Source organism: Ursus arctos, unplaced genomic scaffold, assembly GCF_023065955.2.
Source record: "Ursus arctos isolate Adak ecotype North America unplaced genomic scaffold, UrsArc2.0 scaffold_24, whole genome shotgun sequence".
In the NCBI taxonomy this organism is placed as follows: domain Eukaryota; kingdom Metazoa; phylum Chordata; class Mammalia; order Carnivora; family Ursidae; genus Ursus; species Ursus arctos.
This window is the reverse complement of record NW_026622919.1, coordinates 31,240,152-31,262,848: the sequence shown is the minus strand read 5'-3', so window position 1 is coordinate 31,262,848 and position 22,697 is coordinate 31,240,152. Positions and strand designations below refer to the sequence as shown.

Genomic DNA, 22,697 nt, shown 5'->3' with positions numbered 1-22,697 from the left:
GCCCCTCTGGCCCAGGCCCTGCAGGCCTCTCAGAGGCCATGGAAGGAAGAGTCCCGGTTTCCTCCTCGTGGAGTGGCCACTGCCTTCACTCCCTGCAGGGGCTGGGGCACCGCATGTGCGGGGCTGGCCGAGCATGCTTCCCCAGTGAGGCCCTGCAAGAGACTCCTTCCGCAGGGGCGATGGCTGCCTCGAAGCGGTCCTGGGCCTTGCTCTTCCTTTGCTGCGAGGGGATGACAAGGGGGAATTTGGGGCACCCATCCCATGGGGCAGGTCCAAGGACTCTGGAGCTCTGTCAGCCCAGTACCCTACAGAGATCCAGAGAAGGGGCGGGGCTTGCCCAGGTTCTGGAAGCAGAACTGGACTCCGTGTCTGTTCCTTCTGACCCCCAGCTCAGTGCTCCCTCAGCACCACCACACTCATTCGCCTCTCTGAGCTCTGTTGGGGGCGCTGGGGAGGCTCTGGTTCTTGACCACGGCCTGGGACACGGAGGGCTGCGAGCACTTCAGGCACTTAAGGAGTCAGGTTGGGGCATGGAGTCAGGTCCTGACTCTGCCCCTTTTCTCTCATATTCCAGGACTGGGCCAGCTCAACACAGGGGCCCCCCGTGCCCAGAGGCTGGCCCTGGGGCCCTGGCCCTGGTGGCTTCCCCACGATTGACCTCGGGGGGGTGCAGGGCGCAAGCGAGAAGGTGTGGGGTCTCCTCTCCAAGGGAAAGCAGCTCCTAAGGAAACTGGGCTCTGGGAAGAAGGAGTGATGCTGTGGCAGAAACAGCGCCCCGAAGCCCCCAGATCACCAGGTGGGGAAGGCCCTGGACGCCTGCTCTTCCGAGTTCACACTGCAGCGCTTGGACGGGCATCAGAGACTCGGTGAAGGTCAGAGCTAGATGAGTTCTCAAGGATGCACCCTCTGGATGTAGGAGGGGAAACTGAGCTGCAGAATGAGGAAGTAACTTGGTCAAGGTTGCCGAGGACCTCAGTCACAGCCAGGACCCGTGACTCCTAGTCCACCTGCCTCAGCCTAGTTTCCCGCCACACTGCGGGTCCCCTCCTTGGTCCTCCCCCCTCTTGATGGCACTGGCTGTCCTGACATGTCTTCCTTCCCCTGAAGGCAAGTTTGCACTGGATTCCCTGGAGCCCCAGCTCCCCGGGGGCAGGCGGGGCAGAACCCTGTATATATGTACATACTCAGTGCCTCAGTCCAGCCTCGTCTATGTCGCTTCCACCGCACAGGCCCAGGAAGGGGAAAGGCCCTGCCAAAGCGGGCCTAACCCCGCTCCATAGTGCCCCACCGCTCCCTGCCCGCCCGGCCTCCTGGCCCCTGTGTGTCCCCGCCCCCAGAGACGCGGGGCCAGCGGGAGGGAAGCAGGAGCTGGGTTTGCCTTATTTCGCTCATCGGATTCAACTTCTCTTTTGCATCATTTTCCTCTGGTCCCTGCCGGAGTCTGGGGCTGGGAAGAGGACAGATTTATGCAGCTATTTTCATACATCCCCTGTTCAGAGTGGGGTAGACCGCTCTCCACCCTGACCCTCACCACCCCCTCTAACCCTGCGGCTGGGTGAGTGTCTCTGCATGTTTCCTTCACTGTGGTGGGAGATCATTTGACTGAACCCCCACCCCCGCCTTGGTCTCCAGGGGTCTGGAATGGTGGGGGCATTTGTTTAAAAAGACATTTTATTATAATAAAGTCTATTTTCACAAAACCCATGCTGGGCTCTACTTGGGGCAAAAGATACCTGGAGGGGTGGGTCGTGCTGAGCTTTGGACCTGACTTTAGAAACCAGAAGTTACATCTGAGGGCGACTGGGGCAAAACCAACCAACGTCAAGAAGACCAAGCAACTCTTGAGTTTCTTTTCTGAAGAAAATGGTTTGGCAGCTTCCCGAGTGCCTGGTGGCAGGGCCAGGTATGTGGAGTTGAGGCAGGGTTCCTGGTGGGAGATCAAGACCTGGCCAGGGGACGGGAAACCCAAGAGAAGGCACGGGTTTCAGGGCAGTGCACTGCACAAATCCTGCCATGTTGACTTTCCTGTGCTAAATTCATAGCAACAGGAGAGGTAAGAAAAACCAATGGGATAAGCGAGCAAACCATATAGTTCTGCTTGAGAGCAGAAGGGGGGCTCTTAGTAGACTAGAACAGCAGGAGTCCAGAGAGGACGGGAAACAGAAACCTCAAAGCAGGGTGTGTGTGGGAGTCCTGCACGTTGCTCCGTGCCCAGAGGCGGTGCAGACAGAGCAGCAGAAACCCCAGGCTCTGCTGACAGCTTGATTAGCCCAGATTCCAAGCAGGGAGCAACCAGGTTCGATGGACTGTTGCACATTCTCCCCCCCCAGGGGCCCAAGGGCAAAGGTGAGGGTGTCCGTATTTAGACAGAACAGTGGGAGGGGCAGTGTGGGTCAGAGGCCAGGTGGTGTTCTGGGTGGTTGGCAATCCCTGGCAGAAAGAAGAGTCACTGCCCAGGGGAGGGGCCACCGAAGTATGGCGCCTTGTGCCCCCTCCCTCTCCTGCCAAAGCCCTCCCGCTTACCAGCGGCCTCACCCACTCTGTCTGGGAGGGACTCTCAGCTACTAAGGCCAGGACACAAGCGCGACTCAACAAACAGATCGATTGGGACGATGTGAACAACATTGAGTCTTCTGACCTACGAACAAAGTACGTCTCTCCATTTCTCTGGGTCCTCAGTGTCTCTCAGTAAAGTTTTGTTTGTAGATTTCGCACATCTCTGTCCGACTTATCCCTAATTATTTCATATTTTTGATGCTATTATAAATGGCATTGTCATTTAAAATTTTAATTTCGGATTCTCTGTTGTTAGTATATAGAAACACAACTGATTTTCATATTCTGGCCTTGTCTGCTTGCAACCTCACCAAACTCACTTCTTAGTTCTAGGAGCTTTTTTGGTAGGTTCTTCAGAATTTTCTACACACGTGATCATACTGTATACAAGCAAAGACGGTTTTACTTTGTCCTTTCAAATTTTGATGCTTTTAATTTTCCCCCCACTACCCTGGATAGAAGCTCCAGGACAGTGCGAAATAGAATTTGCAGGAGCGGACACAACTTGCCATGTTCCCGGTCTTAGGGACAAACATTCAGTCTTTCACCACGAATGATGATGTTAGTGACATATTTTTTTCTTTTTTTGTAGATCCCCTTTATCAGGCTTGAGGAAGTTCTCTTCTACTCTGAGTCTGCAGAGAGTTTTGTTTTTGTTTTGTTTTTAATAATCAGTAATAGATGTTGGATTTTGTCGAATGATTTTTCTCCTTCTGATGAGAGATCATATGGTTTTTCTTTCTTAGTTATGGCAAATTTTGTTGATTTTTCAGTGTTAAACCAACCTTACTTTCCTGGGGTAAATTCTACTTGGTCATGGCGTGGGAGGTGGGTGGAGGGTGAAAGCCTACAGCCATCATGTGCCCCTCTTGTTGAGTTCGAGGAGCGTGGATAAGGCGCAGATAAGGGCACTGGGGTGGGGGGAATATGATGGGAGACTCACAGCCTAGAGTAGAGAAACTCCGGGGTTATAATTTGAGCTCATCCACTCTGTTTCCTCCCTGTCCTCACCCCGAGGACCTTACTTATTAGGGAATCTCCATGTGCTTCTGCCAAAGCAAGGACTTCCCCTTAGGTCATAATAGTCTAGTCCTCAGGGCGGAGGAAGGAGCTGTTGTTTCCACTCCCTAGCCTGGCCAGGGTCCAGCAGCATCATGTAATGTCCCCTTTCACAAAATTTGCTGGCCTCAAGGGGCTGTTCTCCTGCCTTGCTGTCACTACAGGGTCGGCACAGAGCTGGTGAGGGCTAGGACAGGCGGAGGAGGAAAGCTCCCCCAGCCCACCCTCTGCCGGAGCCGCCTGGCCCCGCCCCTCTCCCTTCCCAGCCTGTGCTCCCCTCACCAGCTCATGCCATTTTCTGCTCTGCAACAATTTCACTTTTGTGTCTCATTTCTGCAACATCTCCACGGTCAGGTGTGGATGACGGATCCTGCAGTTCATGTTAATCCTGCTTTGACTGAGACAGGGGTGGATGCGTATTTCAGGAATTGGGTCTACTTGTAACGGAACTTAACCGTCCTAGATGCATCAAGACAACGGAGCAGTATCTTCCTAGTGCTGAAGAGAAAGGAATTTGAACTTGAATTCTGTACTGGGCCAAATGACCTCTCCTGAAGCCTCCCACGGGGGGGGGGGGGGGAAGGGGGGAACGCTCACCCCCAAATGCCTCCTGGGTCGATGCTATCGTTTCAATCTTTGGTAGTGTTTGACTTCATACTAAGAAACCAAAGCAAAAGTAATCCAAAACCATTGATTATGTGAAACAAATCAAAATTTGCTACTTTGGGAAGTTAAGGTGGAGGGAGAGATGATTAGTTCTTTTGTAAGTAAATTATTATTTTTTTCTTTGTGAAGCTATCAAACAGAGGAGCATTGGTTTTAAAGTAACCGCCAGCCCCCCTCCAAGCCCTTTCAGTTCCATTCCCCAAAGGTAACCACTGTTAAGAGGCTTCTGTGCCTGCTTCCGGGATTTCCGTGCGTACTTAAATGTGCCCGGGGTATGCACGTGTGTCTGTGTGTTTTGCAGGAACTGTGTCATGCAGTATACATCCTGGAACCAGCTCTTTTCTTTCCGCAACGTATCTTTCTATATTGCTCCATATAAAGCGCCCTCATTAGTTTTAAAGGCTGCATAAAACTCCATTATGTGCAAGTACTACAGTACGGCAATTTTTTTTGATGGACATTTGGCTTGTTTCTAGTCTTTTGGTTGTTGCAAATGAAGCTGAAATGAACACTCTTGGGCAGGTATCTACGCTTTCCTAAGAATGCATCTGGAGGATACGTGTCTTCTTGGAAGTAGAATTGCTGAGTCATTTCGGATTTTGACTGACATTGCCAAGTTGCCATCCCATGGCGTGGGGCCAATCTGCACTTACTTTTTCCCATGCTGACTGGTGCTGGCTTTATCAGCCTTTTTAAATTTTAACTAACCTGATTGGTAAAGATGCTGTTGAATTCTTTTACTCTGAGCTTAGTGCTTCATATTTGTAGAACTTTGTCTCCTGGACGCTTAACCCATTCGCACCACCAATAACCACAGGTATAAAGGGGGCTAATCGAATAACCATTAAACATTTGTATAATCATATGATTTGATTTGTCTTTACCTTTACAATACTACCTGAAACACATTTGGGAACTATTATTTGAGACTAACAAAAACTTGAATATTCACTTAAATTGAAAAAAAAATCTTGTTCATCAGAGAGTACAACCTTTCTAGAATGGTAGGTTAAAAATGTCCAATGTTTTTCAGATCTATGAATCTGCATTCTAAGAGCTAAAAGGAGACTACTAAAATTGTCATCCCAAGGAAAGAGAATACTACAAGATATTACAAGTTCTGTGGAGAAACTTAATGACAAAATTTATATACCTATTTCAAAAAGAAGGTATTTAGGAACAAACCTAACAAGAAGGTGAAACAATAACATTTCAATGAAGAATGTAAAAGTAGAATTAAATAAAATGACATACTGTATTACTCAAGAACATAAACTCTCAGAGTAATTTGGGAATTGCTCGCTGCTGCGAGAGAGCGAGCGCAGGTGGAGGAGGGGCAGAGGGAGAAGGAGAGAGAATCTCAAGCTGGCTCTGTGCTGAGCAGAGAGCCCTACATGGGGCTGGATCTCACAACCCCGAGATCATGACCTGAGCCGGAACCAAGAGTCTGATGCTTAATCGACTGAGCCACCCAAGCACCCCAGGATGACAATATCTTAATGATGCTGGTTGTCACCAGATTTACGTATAAATTAAATACAATATCAGTAAAAATCTCCATAGGATTTCTCATGGAACTAGACATTCAAAAATTCATAAGAAAGAGTAAATATGTTAGAATGTTGACGATTCTTTTCTAAAAAGGAGAATGAGGAAAGAGAATTTATCTTAATGGAAATCAAAACATATTAAAAAGTTATGGTAATTGCAATGATAAGGCATTGGCACAGGAATTGATAGACCAGTAGATCAGTAGAATAGACTATCTGGGGGAAAAACACATTATCGTAAGTGAGAAAAGTTAATATCTCATTTCAGTGGAGAAACAACAGATTATTCAACTAAATGCATTGGGAAAATTGGATCCCCATTTGGAAATGAGTGAAAGTAGCTCACTATTGCACTGTACCCTTACACTAGTCACACCCAGAAATTCCAGATGCTTTAGTGATCTGCATGTGAAAAACCCAAATATTAAGATATTAGAAAAATACACAGGAGCATATGTTTATGATCTTGAAAAAGAAGATCATTCTAAATAAGTCTGAAAAGGAAAATCCATAAAGGAAAAGACTGATAAATTTGACACTTCAAAATGAAGATCCTATATTGGGGTGACTCAGTCGGTTAAGCGTCTGACTCTTGATTTTGGCTCAGGTCATGATCTCGGAGTTGTGAGATCGAGCCCTGTGTTGGGCTCCTCATTGGGCATGGAGCCTGCTTAAGACTCTCTCTCTCCCTCTGCCCCTTCCTCTCTCTCCCTAAAAAAATAAAATAAAAATTAAAAAAGTTAAGACCCTATAAAAAACATAAATGAGAAACAACGGACTGGAAACATATTAACAATATGCATAACAGATTAGTATTATTCAGAATATATGGTAACTTCTACAAATCAATAAAAAGAATGACAATCCGATAGAAAGATGGACACCACCAAACACAGGAAATGTACAGAAGAGCTAGTACAAATAAAAAGGGGCTGGCTATTAATTAAAGAAATAAAAATTGAGCCAATAGTGTGATTCCAATCTTTGCCCTTGAGAATGTTGATACGTCTGGAGGACATGTTGGTGATATCTATTTATCAAAAATTCTAAATGCACAAAATCTGTGGCGCACTTCTCAGTCTTTACCCTGGAGAGCTGGGTGCGTGTGTGTACGAGCGTACAGACGCCTCTTGCTGCCTTGTCTTTAATAGTGAACACATGGGAAAATGTCAGCTTCCTTCAAGAGAGGACTGGTTGCATAAGGGAGGTATAGCTCAACTAAAAGTTAAAAACAAAGCGAGTCTGTTTTCTAGGTAGCACAAGGCAGGTGTAGTTGATGAGAAAAGCACATCGCCGCACAAAACTGTTCAATGGGATATCATTCACGGAAAAATAAAGGCGGGAGAATGTTTCCCACGGATCCATCCATATGACTGAATGGAAAGGAAAAGGTCTGGAAGGACAGACACGAGGGTGACAGCGGTGTGCCTGTGCGAGGAGCGGAGGAACGAGACTGGACTGGGGCGTGGCGCCGTCCCGTTACCCACAGGGAGCGATCGCAGGATTTGCCATATTTTAATTGTATTCAAAATATATCCAAGCATTACCTGTGACATTCAAAACTAACTCTTAAAATTTTAAAGAGCAAGGAAAGAACGTTTCTGGGCCAGGTGCCATTGCCGCCCCTGAGGCGTCATCCCCCCCCCCCCCCCCCCCCCCCCCCGCCTCCCCAAGCTCCCAAAGCCTCCTTCCCTCCAGCCACAGACGCACAGGAAATCTGGCGGCAATCCCAACTGAACTGTTTCCTAAACAGCATGAAGAAAGAAGCTGTTTTGCAAGCAGTAGCGGAGGGCCCGTTATCCCACAGGCAGTTGGACTTCACCCTAGGGGTGGGGATGTTGGGGAAGGTAAGCGGGGAGAAGGGAGGGCGGCATGCTGGGTGGTGGTGGTGGGGGGTGCTCATTCCCTCAAAGGACTATAGTCTGGGGACGTAGCAGTGGCAGCAGTGCCCTCTAGAGGCCAGCCCCGGGATGGCGCCCAGGGGTAACTGATGGGACAAGACTTGCCTGGAATATCTCCTCGGGCAGACGTGTTCTCCTTCTGGTTACTCTGCGTGCTGAGAAGGCCTCTGAGCCTCAGATACACCGGGCCGCACAGACAAGGCCTACCCGAGGGATCCGCAGAGGTGCAGACCGGGCAGCCTTGCAGTAAGTAATCCCGGCTGTGTCATTATCAATTGGTTGGAAACTTCATAAAGTCACGGAGCCTCTCAAGCCTCCGTACGTGAATGCAAGCCCACAGCCCCAGCCCTGAGCCAAAGGCAGGTGGTTTGGGGATTGTTGAGAATTCTTGAGAATTCTCCCACAGGGGTAGAGAGTGAAGGGCATTTTAACAGCATTCTCTGAAAAGGCTTCAGCTTTTCAAACATTCGTTGCTTCATTGCCGCCTGTGAGAAAGCAGGACAGGCCTGTCACCCCCTGCCCCTGAATCCCTGCTGTGACTCCTGCCCAGCTTTTAGCCTCTGCGCCTGCCACCCCAGGGCTCCCTCCCCTCTGCTGAGTGAGTTTTCTAAAAATGTACCTCTGTGCCCTTCACAGCCCGTATGGCTCCCTGGAGGCTTCAGGACAAGAATTCAACAGTCAGCAAGAGTGTTATCTGCCTCATCCTTGCCCCCAAGTTCGAACTGTCTAAATGAAGCCCACTCGTGTCAAGGCCTTCGCTATGTCGTTCTCTGGGCCCAGAATGCTCTTCCTCCCTGTGTCTACTTGGTCAAATTCTTCTTCTTCTTTTAAAAGATTTTATTTATTTATTTGACACAGAGAGAGAGAGAGAGAGGGAGAGAAACAAGCAGGGGGTGTGGAGGCAGAGGGAGAGAGAGGCGCAGACTTCCCGCTGAGCAGGGAGCCTGATGCGGGGCTTGATCCCGGGACTCTGGGAACATGACCTGCCCCAAAAGCAGACGCTTAACCGACTGAGCCACCCAGGTGCCCCTGCCTGGTCAACATTCTTCAAGACAGTCTCAAGCACCAACTCCTCGAGAAAGCCTTCCTACGTACCAGGTGGTCCAAGTGCTGCTCTTTGACGCTCCCACAGAACCCTACACAAGGCTCTTCTGTTCCACTCCTTTGCTTCTCTGTGTTCTCCTGCGCGCTCCCTGAGGACAAGGCCTGCACTTCGCTCGGCAGGGTATGCCCGGTGGCCAGCACGGTGGAGGCGGCACACACAAGGGCTCAGGAAAGACTTGTTGCATAAGTGCCTGAAAGAAAGATCACAATTAAGTATGCAGAGGCCTTCGGGTGAAGAGCGCTGGTGTGGGAAGCAGGGGACCGAGCAGCCAGATGATTCTGGACTGTCCACACTGTCACCTTTGGCACGGCACTTCCTTCCCTGGGCTCTGTCTTTCTCATCTGCGCTGCAAGGGGCCGGTATTAAATGTCCCTTTCCTCCTGAGCCTCGACAACCCCTGAAAGAGTAAACGGACACTCGCGGTCGGAGTTGTTAAGGACAATGGGGAACGGGTGCTCCCATGCATGGCTAATGGAAGGTGAGGTGCGAGCTTCACGAGGCCATTTGGCGATTTCGTAGGTGCGCCCCTGTGTTTTACTGCGGCATTACTTACAATAGCCAAACTATGGAAGCAAGCATAGTGCCCCTCAATAAATGAGCGGACAAAGAAGATATACAATGGATGGATAAGGATAAATATATACACAGCGGAACACTAGGCGGCCCCCAAATAAAATCCTGCCGTTTGCAATGATACTGATGGACCCAGAAGGTATAATCCCAGTGATTAAGTCGGAGGAAAACAAATGATTTTACTCATATGTGGACTTGAAGAAACAAAACAAACGAACAAAGAAAAAGAGATGAACAAAAACCCAAACTCTTAAATACAGAGAACACACTGATAGCTACCCGAGGGGAGGTGGGTGGGAGGATGGGGTGAATAGATGAAGGGGATTAAAAGTGCCCATACAGTGAATAATGTATAGACTTGCCGAATCACCATATTATACCTCTGAAACTTCTGTAACACTGTAAGTTAATTATACTGAAGTTAACATTTAAAATAAAATAAATTAAGCTGTTAGAAAAACAGTAGTTGTGGGGCGCCTGGGTGGCACAGCAGTTAAGCGTCTGCCTTCAGCTCAGGGCGTGATCCCGGCGTTCTGGGATCGAGACCCACATCAGGCTCCTCCGCTAGGAGCCTGCTTCTTCCTCTCCCACTCCCCCTGCTTGTGTTCCCTCTCTCGCTGGCTGTCTCTATCTCTGTCAAATAAATAAATAAAATCTTTAAAAAAAAAAAAAAAAAGAAAAACAGTAGTTGCTATATGGATTACAAAAGATACAGTTCTCCAAATATTTTATAAATACTTACCATATGTTTAATTGAACTATTAAAAGAGAAACATTAAACTTGGGTTGTTGACAATTCTCTTAAAGCCTTAACAATACCGATACCTAAGTACGCAGCAATTTTACTTCCAGGCCTAAGGAAATAATTGAAGATGTGACAAGAGATTTAACCTCATAGATGTTGACCCCAGTACTGCTTATAACACTGAGAATAGGAAACAACCAAGTATCTAACAAGAGGGGATTAGTGAATAAATCCTAGTACTTAATGCAAAATGTTATCCAGCTATATAAATGAACTAAGTCTATATTTATTGATGTAATGTAGACATCCAGGCTAAATTGTTAAGTACTAAAATGAGGTGTAAAGCAATATCTGAAGTATGTTTTTATCACCGTTTACAATACATATTATATCTACATATAGGGTGTCAGTTGATTAAACGGGGTTATTTATGGGGCGCCTGGGTAGCGCAGTCGTTAGGCGGCTGCCTTCGGCTCAGGGCGTGATCCCGGCGTTCCAGGATCGAGTCCCACATCGGGCTTTTCCGCTGGGAGCCTGCTTCTTCCTCTCCCACTCCCCCTGCTTGTGTTCCCTCTCTCACTGGCTGTCTCTGTCAAAATAAATAAATAAAATCTTTAAAAAAAAAAAACGGGGTTATTTATGAGTAGTGGGGTTATGAGAAATTATTTTCTTCCTGCTTCTTATTTGTATGAAAAATGACAAGTCTGGAAAGAAAAAAATTTACCTATGACCTCACTTGATTATAAGTAATTTTGGTTTATTTTTATTTTTTCTTAAGTTCTCTAATTTTTCATGAATAGAAATATATTACTTGTAGGATCAAAAAAGTGTTTTCTTTTTTTCCCTTTTTAAAAATTTTTCATTTATTTATTTGAGAGAGAGAGAGCACAAGTGGGGGACTGGGTCAGAGGCAGAGGAGAAGCAGACTCCCCGCTGAGCAGGGAGCCCAATGGGGGTTGGATCCCAGGACCCCGAGCTCATGACCTGAGCTGAAGACAGCCGCTTAACTGACTGAGCCACCCAGGCGCCCTTAAAAAAGTATTTTCAATGGTATAAAATTCTAAAACCTGATTCGCAAGGAGCCACTTGTCCAAGTTCACACCGAGCAAGTCACGGAGAGAGCAAGGCTAGAAGAAGGGCCTCCTCTCTCCTGGGCTCCCCTGGGCTCCCCTGGTGACAGGACCTGCGGGCACACCCGGAAGGTGTTCTGGATGTGTTGCTGGCCCTTGTTCTTCAGCCAAGATGTGGTCCGGGCATAAAAGACAAGAGTGAGGGCGGGCAGGTGGTTGGAGCGGGAGACGTGGCTAGACCAAGCATCATGGGAGCCTGACAAGGGCCCAGGGAGGTGGACAAGCACAGTCATGAGTCATCGGGTACCTGTCCTGCCTGAGAGTGGCAGCTACTTCGCCAGCCTTCTTTAGGGGAGACACCTCCCCCTCTTCTATGTCAGACCGATCCTAAAAGTTAACCCCAGTCTTCTTAACTGCACTGATCTTGTCCCAGAGAGGCCCTGGGCTGTGTCACCTAACTGACCATTAACCACATCCAGCTCTGCTCTGTCCTGGTTCCTGAAATCCAGGAGCAGATGGCAGGAGTGCTGAAGACAGCCTGCTACCCCAAGCCCAGAAGAAAGGGGAGGAGGAGAGGGAGAGAGGAAGTTACCTTGGTCCTGAGCCTGTAGCCCCCAGGCTTTCCTATGAAACCCAACGGTCTCCTGCCAGATTTCCTGTCCCTTTAGCCTTTGCCAAGAATGGGGGAGGGGGACTGCCAGGGACCAGCATTCTGGTGGGGGTGGGGGACAGGCCCTGCACCAAGGCTGATTGATCATTACTCCAGGTGTCCCTTACACATTCCCTCTTCCTCTGGGGTCACTCCATGTCCCACAGTTCCTTAGGCTGTTTGTTCCTGAATTTTGTCCCTTTCAAAGGACCCCCAGATACTTAGTTTAACCGGAATTTCGGAGGGGGTTAATTGTCTGCCCCTGGGGGCAGCGCTGGTTTAGGTGCGCAATGGGAGCTAAGAAGCTCTGGGGTGGGAAGCCAAGTTCAAAGGCTGGGCACAGCTCTGGTCTCTCCTTTCCTGTCCCTCTCTCCCATACCATGGACCACCTTTTGGGCACCCCAACCCCAGGGAGCGAGGAGAGAGCATATAGTCTCCTGGGGCGGGGTTTCGTCTGCCACGCCCCCTCCCTCAGCCCATAGGACATAAAGGCCTAGATTCAGGTGAGCCTTGTGGCCAATACCAGGTGAACTTCGGAGGTGAGGTCCTGGGGGCTGAGAGACCGAAGCTAGCAAAAGAGGGGCGCTGTGGACCCCTTCCCTGAGGAGGTAGGTAGGACCCGTTGAGGTTGGACTGGCGTCTGAAGGTGGGAGTGAGGGGTCAGGGGGAGAGGGCCGGTGGGGCTCTCTTCTCCCAAGGGCACTGGGCACTCTGGACTTACTGGGCTTGGGGCCTTGTTGCAGAGATGAAGCTGCTGCCGGCCCTCGCAGGGCTCCTGGCCGTCCTGGCCGTGCCCCAGTGCTCTCAGGGTGCCGGTCCAGGTAATGATGCAGAAGAAGGGAAGAAGTGGTATGTTGGGGGGTGGTTCTGTGTCCCAAGGGCTCGGTGCAGGCCACCCTGGCTCTGGGGCGCATTTCTGATCTTGTGACCCATGTTCTGGGCAGCTGTCCTGGAAGAGGTGGAGACCGCAGTGGTACTGACCTGCATGAAGGAAGCCAAGCGACTAGTGGACACGGCCTACAAGGAGCGGCGGGAGAGGTGGGGTGCCCGGCACTTCCCTGCCCCAGGTCTTTCAGAGAAGGAACTTGACATGGGGACTTCGTGGGTGGGGATGGAGCCCCTGTCTGTCTGTCAGTCTTTGCGTCTTTGGGTTTCAGAACATCTTCAAAACCATCTCTCCCCATGGCCTGGCCTCTGTCTGGACACCCGGGTCCATACTCTGTTTATAAAGAGAGACCTTCTTCCCATCTGTGGGTCTGTCTGCACTGTCCGGTGTGCTGGCCTGGGGCTAGGGCTCGGCTGAGTGTCTCCATCCCCGCTGTCTCTGGCCTCACTCCTCCCTTCTCCAAGCAGCATTAAGCAGCGGCTTCACAGTGGCTTGGCCAGCCCCATGGAACTCCTGTCCTACTTCAAGCAGCCGGTGGCAGCCACCAGGACAGCTGTGAGGGCTGCTGACTACCTGCACGTGGCCCTAAGCCTGCTGGAGGGGAAGCTGCGGCCTCTGTGGCCGGGGCCCTTCAACGTTACTGGTACTGTCGCCCCTACAACCCCAGTCTCCTGCTCCACTAGTGACCTCGGTCATCTCCCAGTGACCCCCCGCCACTGCTCTTCCGGGGAGTCTCGGGAGCCCCGGAGTCTGCTCTCGGTGTCCTCAGACTGGGCCCCCAACCAAGGCTGCCCAGCTTAGGCTAGGAAATGGGGAGGGGGGGACTCGGCAACCACGCCCGGCTTTCCCCGGCCCCAGACGTGCTGACACCGGCCCAGCTGAATCTGCTGTCCACGTCGAGCGGCTGCGCCTACCAGGACGTGAGGGTGACGTGCCCGGAGAACGACAAGTACCGCACCATCACCGGCCATTGCAACAACAGGTGCGGCCGGCTGCGGGCGGCCCTTCGGCGGGCGGGCGGCTCCCCGCGGGGACACCTCGCGTCAGCGCCGTGTCCTCCCCCTGCAGGCGCAGCCCCACGCTGGGGGCCTCCAACCGCGCCTTTGCGCGCTGGCTGCCCGCCGAGTACGAGGACGGCTTCTCGCTGCCCTACGGCTGGACGCCCGGGGTCAAGCGCGGCGGCTTCCCGGTGCCCCTGGTGAGCGCCGGCCGGCGGGGGGTGGGGGGCTGGGCGGGAGGCGAGGCCCGGCCCGGAGGCGCTCGGGTCCCCAGGCGGCCCCTGACGCACCGTGTCCCGCAGGCGCGCGCCGTCTCCAACGCCATCGTGCGCTTCCCCACGGACCAGCTGACCCCGGACCAGGAGCGCTCGCTCCTGTTCATGCAGTGGGGCCAGCTGATCGACCACGACCTCGACCTGAGCCCGGAGCCGGCCGCCCGGGTCTCCTTCGTCACTAGTGTCAACTGCGAGACCAGCTGCCTGCAGCAGCCGCCCTGCTTCCCGCTTCAGGTGCTCCCTTCCTCCCGCCCCGCCGCTGCCTGCCGGGTGGGGAGAGGGGGAAGCCTTCCTGGAAGAGGCCAGCTCTCGCTGTGTTCAGAGTTCCCTCCCCCGCAACTAGTAAGGCTGGCCCTGCCTACCCACTTGCCTCCGCCTCCCTCCAAACCCCGCGTGTAGATGCCGGGGTGCTTAGTCCTTTCCTCCGCACAGAGCGCCACCTGCCCTCCCCACCCCCGCCTCTGGCGCACATCGCACAGAACCTAGGCCATCGGTTGCAGCAGGGCTGGAGGGGACTGTTTGGTTGGGGCACACACCCAGTAGGGAGAGGAGGAGAGAAAGGAAGGAGAATGGCAGAGAGGGAGAGAGAGGAAAGAAAGGCAGGGGCTAGAGTGAAAGACAGGAAAGGGATAGGGAAGGGGGGGATCAGGAAAGGAAAAGCAAGAGGAGGCTAACTGAGAGTTAGAGACCACATCCAGAGAACACCGGGGGAGGGAAGGGCAGACACCCTGGAGAAAAGGAAAGAAAGGAAGTTTAGGTGAGGACTGGCTGGCCCTCCTCCAGGGTGTCGCACATGCCCCCTTCCAGAGTTCTGGTCACCACCCCCAAAGCTCGAAGCTCAGCGGCACTCTGCCTGTGCAACCTCAGGCCAGAAATCCTGAAGAGCCCTCGTTTCGGTGTCTGGGTCTCCCCCTCGGGTCCTGGGTTCCAGGCTGCTTTGGAGGTGGGATCAAGGCCTTGGGGTGGGGGGTGGACAGGAGGAGAGCCAACCGGCCCTATGTGTCACAGATCCCGCCCGATGACCCCCGCATCAAGAACCAGCGTGACTGCATCCCCTTCTTCCGCTCCTCGCCAGCCTGCACAGACAGCAACTTCACCATCCGCAATCAGATCAACGCGCTCACCTCCTTCGTGGACGCCAGCATGGTGTACGGCAGCGAGGACCCTCTGGCCGCCAAGCTTCGAAACACGACCAATGGGCTGGGGCTGATGGCCGTCAACACCCGCTTTAGTGACAACGGCCGGGCCCTGCTGCCCTTCGACACCCTGCACGATGACCCCTGCCTCCTCACCAACCGCACAGCAAACATCCCCTGCTTCCTGGCAGGTCGGCCCCGAGTGGGAATCTAGGGTGGTGTTGGTGGGGGGGGGCGCCCGGCGCTGGGGCCACAGGGGGCCTGTTGGTGAGCACCCCGTGGGTTTGTGTTTAGAGAGACTCTGTCCTCACCAACTTAACGTTAATCCAGTTGCCTCGGTGACAAGCTGGATGGAGCCAGAAAGGCAAACAAACCAAACAAACCCAAAACCAAAAGCCAAAAACCAAACCCAAAAACAAACAAATAACCCCAAACCCAAACTAACCAAAACCAAAAAGCCAAACGTAGGAAGGAGACTCGGGGGTGGCTGCGGAACCACTGTCCCTCTGTCCATCCCTTTCGCCATCTCTCCTTCTCCCTCTGGACTCGGGCAGAGAGTTGAGTCCCCAGGGACAGGGAACTAAGGGGACAGAGAGCAGTGTGGCACCCTCACTCTCTAGACCTGCGTCATCTGCTGTGCTAGCCACCAGCCACACGTGGCAATTTCCATTTAAATTTAAATCAGATTAATTGAAATTAAATGGAAAATTCAGTTCCTCTGCTGCACTAGCCACATTTCAAGTGTTCAGTAACCTCACAGGCTAGTGGTTCCCATATAGGGCAGCACAGATGTCCAACATTTTCATCAATTCGGAAAGTTCTATGGGGCGGCACTGCTTCGGAATACCCCCCCCCCCGCCATCTTGATTCCCTGTCGTAAGAGAGGGTGCGATTTTAGATTGAAACACCTGGCAGCCCTGGGGATATGGTTGGGGCAGTAATGGTGCCCATGCCTAGAAATTTCCAATGTTTCCTTTTTCTTTTTTTAAAAAATATTTTATTTAATTTTTTAAAAAGATTTATTTATTTATTTGAGAGAGAGAGCGCAGGGGGAGGGGTAGAGGGAGAGGGAGAAGCACTCAGCTGAGCGTGGAGCCTGAGGTCATGACCTGAGCCGAAATCAAGAGTTGGACACTCAACTGACGGACACCCAGGCGCCCCAAGATTTTATTTTTAAGTAATCTCTGCACCCAACCTGGGGCCCAAACTTACAACCCCCAAATCAAGAGTCATATGTCCCACCAACTGAGCGGTCAGGCAGCCCTCCAATATTTTTTTAATGTCAATCCAAGAGTGGTCCTGAGGCCCCTGCATTCACATCTGGCCTCCCAGCCTCTCCTCCCGATGGCTCCTGGTGGTCTCTCCCCTGGCTGGGCCTTGGGGACGAGAACCGAGGTCAGCTCCGGTCCACACCGGAGCCCACACTTTTCTGGGCTGGTGAGGGAAGAGCAGCGCTCCTCAGCCAGTTACGGCCGCCCCCGTCCTGGCATCGTGTCCTGGGCCTGGATCATCGTGACCTCATGGGATAGTAAACCTGCTCTCAGAGAATCTTTCCCACCAGCTTCTGGAGCTGATAAAGACTGGACCCAGTGTCCTGGTAAAAGGGCCTGGCCCTAACTCCTGGGCCCTTCCAGAGAAGAGGTGGGGAGGACGAGAGGATTAGAGATCTCACTTGGTTTTTGGTTTTTGTTTTTCGGTTTTTTTTTTTTTTTTGAACAATCTCAGATGCGGACTATACACATCTTGTGCCCTAGGCCCCCCCCCCCCGACTCTCAGAGCCTGAGCAGGCTGCAAATTAGCATGTAGTAAGGCTGGGGATGGCAACTCTGATCAGACGGTGTGGCTTTCTAGAGTCCTGTGCTGAGAGGGATTCTGGGGCTGAGTCCAGTCCGAGCAGGAGAGAGCGCTGTGGTCATGAGCTGTCTGACGTGGGCATGGAAGTAGGGCACGCCAACACGCATGCTACTTTTTGGCCTTCCCTGCATCAAGAGACTAAGTCAACCAGGCAGTTCATGGATCACCTCGTAGCAGGCACGGTGCAAAACTCCGGATGTCTGTGTGTGAGCTGGGTGGCGCGCCGGCCACAAAAAGGCACAAGCCCTGGTCCTCATCCTCAAGGAGCTCCCAGTCTCAGCTACTAGAATGTGGCAAGTCACGTGTCAGCTCTGATGCCTGCTGAATGACCATCTCCAACCAGCAGTGCCCCTTCGCGGAGGAAGAAGTTACCATGGCGGGCCAGGGCAGCAAGGGAGGACCTCCTAGAGGAGGCGCACACTGAGTGCGGTGTGGAAAGATGGATGGAGAGGAAGTCTGGGTTTCAGACCTTGGCTGAGGAGGCAGTTTCGGTGGAGCAAGTCCTTTCTGATGGGATCTTAGGAATGACAGTGGCTTTTGCTTCCCCAAGGGGACACCCGCTCAAGTGAGATGCCGGAGCTCACCTCCATGCACACACTCTTTCTGCGGGAGCACAACCGGCTGGCCACGGAGCTCAAGCGCCTGAACCCCGGCTGGGATGGAGAGAGGCTCTACCAGGAAGCCCGCAAGATCGTGGGAGCCATGGTCCAGGTAGGCAGTCCTGAGCATTGGTGATGCCAGGGGTCAGGCAGGCTTGGGATCCAAACACGGCCCTACCACATCCTCGCTGTGTGACCTGGGGCACGTTAACCCCCATGAGCCTCGGTGTGTGCGTCCATGATGCTGTAAAGTTTAATGATCTATGTGAAAACACCTGGCAGATACTAAGGGCCTGATAAAGGTTACTTGGCTTCCATCCCCTCATTCCTAGGCTGGCTCCCCCCTCTGCTCTCCTGTCCATTGGAAATGGCTTCAGGAGGGTTAAAGGGGTGGGTCTGAAGTGCCAGCACATGGTAGCTGGTCAGTAAATGCCTTTCCTTTCCTTTCTTCATCTCCTCGCGGCTCTTGGCTCCTTTACCCACTCATCTCTTCTTTTGGCTCTATCATAGCTCACCCAATCTCCTTACCCTTGTTTATCCCTGGGAAGTGTTCCTGGTTCTCTCTCCCAGCTTCTGATGCTTCAGCACCCCCATCCTCTCCAGAAGACACACACACACACACACACACACACACACACACACACACACACCTTTTTCATACTCTTAGACTCTGGAGGGGGAGAGAGTTGCAGGTGTGGAGGCTAAGTTTTTGCTTTGCACCAAGAACTTCAGTGAGATTCACTGAAGCCTTGCAGAAAATTCCAGACTCTAGAATCTATACTTTCTCTTTGCCCTGGGGGAAATCATCTAGGGTGGCCCTTTTCCTTTTTGCCTCCCCTCCTCCACAAATGCATATTGAGCCCCACCGTGAGCCAGGTGCTTGCTGGGCACCGAGTAATTTCAAGAGAAATGAGATACAACCCTTGCTCTCAGGAGCTTATAAGATAGGAGAAAAGAAGGCATGAATAACTCTAGGGCAAAAGAGCTACTGACCAATGAAGCCCTTTGTTATTTAATCCTTTAAGGCAGAGGGCAACATAATTATCCTAAATTTACGTTTGAGTAACTGGGGCTCACCGAGGGTCATACCTGGCCCAAGGTCACACAGCAGGCAAGCCGTGGAGCTGTGTTTGCCACTCGGTGCCACCCTGTTAGCCCCAGATCCCGCGCTGTGGGAGACAACTCCCTGGCTGTGGACAGTGGAGCCCCCCCGTCCCCCCCCACAAGCCAGGAGCAGGCAGACTCTGCACAGAGGGTAAGTGGAGAGGCCACTCTGAGCACGACGTTTCTTTAGATCATCACTTACCGGGACTACCTGCCCTTGGTGCTGGGACCACGGGCCATGAGGAAGTACCTGCCGAGGTACCGGTGCTACAACGACTCCGTGGACCCTCGCATCGCCAACGTCTTCACCAATGCCTTCCGCTATGGCCACACCCTCATCCAGCCTTTCATGTTCCGCCTGGATGACCGGTATCAGCCCATGGGGCCCAACCCCCGCGTTCCACTCAGCAAGGTCTTCTTCGCTTCCTGGAGGGTAGTGCTGGAAGGTGAGCGGGACCTCGGCCAGGAGCCAGCGGGCTGGCCACTGAGGACATGGGGGGGTGGCCTTGGCTGCAGGGAGCCAGGGCAGGAGAAATCCTCAGCCTTCCCTCTTTGGGGATCCTATCTGACTGTCCAGCCTTAGTTCACTGGACTGCTTCTGTATATAATAATAAAGGGTGGGGTGCAGATGGCTCGTGGGGAGCTGGCTCCTTCTTGTGTGTTACGATTCTCAGTGACCCAGGAGCCCAGGGGCTGGGTGCACCCCAACTTGCAAGTCTGAATGGCATTATCCCCTGAGACCTCAATTCCCCAGCAAAGACCTGCCCCCTGAGGTCGCCTTGGCACCAGGAGCTGCATGGGCCCAGCCCTCTTCTGCAATCCCCTGACTGTACCTGGGACTTTTCCCTAACTCCAGTCTTAGCTCTGGGTACTGAGCCGGATCCTTCCCCAAGTCTTGCTCCTCTTGTCCCAGGTGGCATCGACCCCATCCTGCGGGGCCTCATGGCCACCCCCGCCAAGCTGAATCGCCAGAACCAAATCGTGGTGGACGAGATCCGGGAGCGGTTGTTTGAGCAGGTCATGAGGATCGGGCTGGACCTGCCCGCTCTGAACATGCAGCGCAGCCGGGACCACGGCCTCCCAGGTGAGGGGCTGCAGGAGCCCCCTGCGCCCTCCCCACCTCCCACTCTAGGGCCCTGCCCCCTGCAGCGGCCCCCAGCTGCCCAAGTGGGCTGGAAACCTGGCTCATCACATTTCATGTTGCAGCTTTGTTTTACCTGAACTTTGATGGGGGACAGATTCTTGTCACTTCCATTCTACTGATGAGCAAACTGAGGCTTGAAGAGCTTCGGAACCTGTGCAGGTTCTCCGGCCGTCAGTGATCGCGCTTGAATCTGAACCCACATCAGCTTAACCCCAAAGCCTGTGCCTCCATTATGGGACAGCTGGTGTGGCTGAACCTTCTAGCCACACCTCACCCCTCCCGGGTCTGAGATCTTTCGAGGGGACAACGAGAGGTTTCTGTTCTTGGAGTTGTAGCATTTACGGCGGCTGAAGATTTGTCTCACAGTGGAGGGCAAAGGAAAGAGAGAGGGTCTTGGCCCTTCAGTTCAGGGCTCCCTGGGGGCTTACAGCCTGGGAGAAGCCCCTCTGTGTCTTCCTCTCCCTCACGTCCCTTGGTATATGGTGCGCCGGGAAGGGGGGCGCTGTGGGACCCTCCCACAGCAGTGCTCCGCCCACCCCGCAGGGTACAATGCCTGGAGGCGCTTCTGCGGGCTCCCCCAGCCCAGCACGGTGGGCGAGCTGACAACAGTGCTGAGGAACCAGAACCTGGCGGACAAGCTGATGCGGCAGTACCGCACGCCGGACAACATTGACATCTGGATGGGCGGCGTGGCCGAGCCCCTGGAGCCCTATGGCCGCGTGGGCCCGCTCCTTGCCTGCCTCATCGGGACCCAGTTCAGGAAGCTCCGCGATGGTGACCGGTGAGGCGCGGCGAGTGGCTCAGGCCCGCTGTGTGGTTGCAGGCCTACTCCCCAACCTCTGGAGGGGGGCCCCCCACTTCCGTCTGTGAAGTGAGGGGCAGGAAGGGATCTGTGATTTTCCAGGGTGTTCCGGGGCCTTGAGGTCATCCCTCGTGTGCTCTGTACCTGTTGGGGGTGCAGCCAGGAGAGACCTGGACCCCTGGTTGTGAAGGAGGGAAGACAGAGAAAATGTGACTCTCACCTACTCCTCTAGTTTCAGGGGGCTCACTGTTGAACAGCCCCCAAGGCTCTCCTAGTGTCATGTCACTGTGTCCCTGACACCTGTCATGCCCAGTTCTTACCTAGCCCATACGGCGCCCTTGGGAAAACTAGAGAAAGGTGTCCCTCTCTGGGTGGACCCATTATAAACCCACTGCGAGGTTCTCTGCACCCCCATGGACATGCCCCCGGGCCGGGGCACAGGGCTCCATGAGTGAGTGTGGGCCCAGCTCCCTGTGCAGCGTGAGTGGGGCCTCGGAGGCCGCCGGGGTGGGGGCAGAGCCGGGGCACTGGGCAGCTCGTCCTCCGCGCTGTGAGAGGGCATCACCCGTGTGAAAGCCCCTGGGCTGCCTGAGGGCCCGGAGCCCCTGGGCTGTGGAGCGGGTGTCTGTGGTGGTCCTCTTATGTCCAGGGGCGGCTGGAGCCAGCGGATGCCCTCCCGGCCAAGGACAGCCTGGGTGCAAAGTCTGCGGGTGTCCCCACGCAGGTTCTGGTGGGAGAACCCGGGCGTGTTCAGTAGGCAGCAGCAGCAGGCGCTGACCAGGATCTCCCTGCCCCGAATCATCTGCGACAACACGGGCATCACCACCGTGTCCAAGAACAACATCTTCATGTCCAACACGTTCCCTCGGGACTTTGTCAGCTGTAACACACTCCCCACGCTGGACCTGACCTCCTGGAGGGACAGTGACTAGAGGCTGGGTAAGGGGGTGTGCTGGTGAGGGGACGCTTGGGCATGGCCCGGGCTGGCCCATGGGGGCTGCTTCCCATGGTGAGCGCATCCCTGCTCTGGCCGAGAAAATGAGTGACTAGATAGATAGTCATTCATTCATTCGTGTGTGTGTGTGTGTGTGTGTGTGTTTGTGCGCGGTGTAATAAATTGCATTTCCTCCGTGTGGGCATTCTGTGACCATGGGTGTGTATCGTGTGCTGTGTATACGTGTCTGTGTTTGCTGTTCATGTGAGTAGTAAGTATACGGACGACAGCAGAATGCACGGGTGAGGAGCACAAGCTCGGAGCCAGTTTGCTGGGTTCGAATCCTGACTGCAGCTCTCCAGCCGTGTGACCTTGAGCAAATGACTCAACCTCACTTTTCTGGAGAAAACCTTGAGTTTTCTTCTTTGCAAATAAGAGCTTTCGTGGCTCCTTAGAGGCTCCGTTTGCACCATGTCTGCCCCCAGGGAGCTTATATGGGACAGTGTCCAGGTTAGTAGAGGTGGCCCGGTGACCCCCGGGGGAAATGACCACGAGCAGTTAGGCTGTGTGTGGTGGTTGAGCTGTGGGGTCAGGGGAGCAGGGTTTGGTCAGTGGCTCCCCTTTTGCTTCCTTATGCTGTTCTCTTGCTTGTTCCCAGGAGCCCACCTGGAGAGGAAGTGGGGCCCACCGGCCCTTTTGTTCCATGTGTTTGTACCTGACACTTACGATAATAAAGCACTGCTGATGGGGTCTTTGCTCTGTTCATGTCTGTTAAGGGGCTGGGGCCTCAGTATGAGGCTTGCTCTGGCTTCTGAATTTGAACAAGTGTGGTCCGTGCCTCCAAAATGGGGGTGAGGGTATCCGGGAGTCATCCTTTGGTGCACACATGGCAGGCAGGCAGTTCTAGGGGCCCCCGGGCCAGGTCAAACCGAGCAGACAGTCCTGCCTCACCTTCCCCCCACACCACCCCAGAGAATAGAAACTGGTCGCCAAGCCCTTACGCTCCTTCCTGCTCTGGCAAACATCTGCTATGCGCTCACTCTGCGTCAGGCCTGTGTCAGGGACTGGGAGATGGAGGGGACACAAGGCTG

General features: G+C 53.2%; 2 protein-coding genes and 1 long non-coding RNA gene across 3 annotated transcripts in view; all 3 read left to right on the top strand.

Annotated features, from left to right (window-relative positions):
• Nucleotides 1–6,686, top strand: part of TSPOAP1 (TSPO associated protein 1) — a 32,915-nt gene extending 26,229 nt beyond the window's left edge. Inside the window, exon 32 of the mRNA XM_057317764.1 lies at nucleotides 575–6,686. Within this exon, the coding sequence (XP_057173747.1) occupies nucleotides 575–754 (180 nt within the window). The 3' untranslated portion in view covers nucleotides 755–6,686. The remainder of the gene's footprint in view (nucleotides 1–574) is intronic.
• A 1,083-nt stretch (nucleotides 6,687–7,769) lies between these two features.
• Nucleotides 7,770–10,783, top strand: LOC130544734 (uncharacterized). Its single transcript, XR_008961271.1, has 2 exons — nucleotides 7,770–7,978; nucleotides 8,369–10,783. It is a non-coding gene; the product is annotated as an uncharacterized LOC130544734 (long non-coding RNA).
• A 1,818-nt stretch (nucleotides 10,784–12,601) lies between these two features.
• On the top strand, nucleotides 12,602–22,356 carry MPO (myeloperoxidase). Its single transcript, XM_026517432.3, has 13 exons — nucleotides 12,602–12,695; nucleotides 12,819–12,912; nucleotides 13,228–13,403; nucleotides 13,619–13,742; nucleotides 13,829–13,958; nucleotides 14,061–14,267; nucleotides 15,042–15,360; nucleotides 17,574–17,734; nucleotides 18,917–19,172; nucleotides 19,640–19,810; nucleotides 20,414–20,651; nucleotides 21,397–21,611; nucleotides 22,265–22,356. The coding sequence occupies exons 1-12, from the start codon at nucleotides 12,620–12,622 to the stop codon at nucleotides 21,602–21,604; spliced, it is 2,160 nt and encodes a 719-aa protein (XP_026373217.1). The 5' UTR covers nucleotides 12,602–12,619; the 3' UTR covers nucleotides 21,605–21,611; nucleotides 22,265–22,356.
• Nucleotides 22,357–22,697: the final 341 nt, after the last annotated feature.

Excerpts from the sequence above, each read along its gene's own strand:
- MPO (XM_026517432.3), top strand. The coding sequence starts at position 12,620 with ATGAAGCTGCTGCCGGCCCTCGCAGGGCTCCTGGCCGTCCTGGCCGTG. Across the intron at positions 14,268-15,041 it reads CGCCCTGCTTCCCGCTTCAG|ATCCCGCCCGATGACCCCCG; the intron begins GTGCTCCCTTCC and ends TATGTGTCACAG. Across the intron at positions 19,173-19,639 it reads CTGGAGGGTAGTGCTGGAAG|GTGGCATCGACCCCATCCTG; the intron begins GTGAGCGGGACC and ends CTCTTGTCCCAG.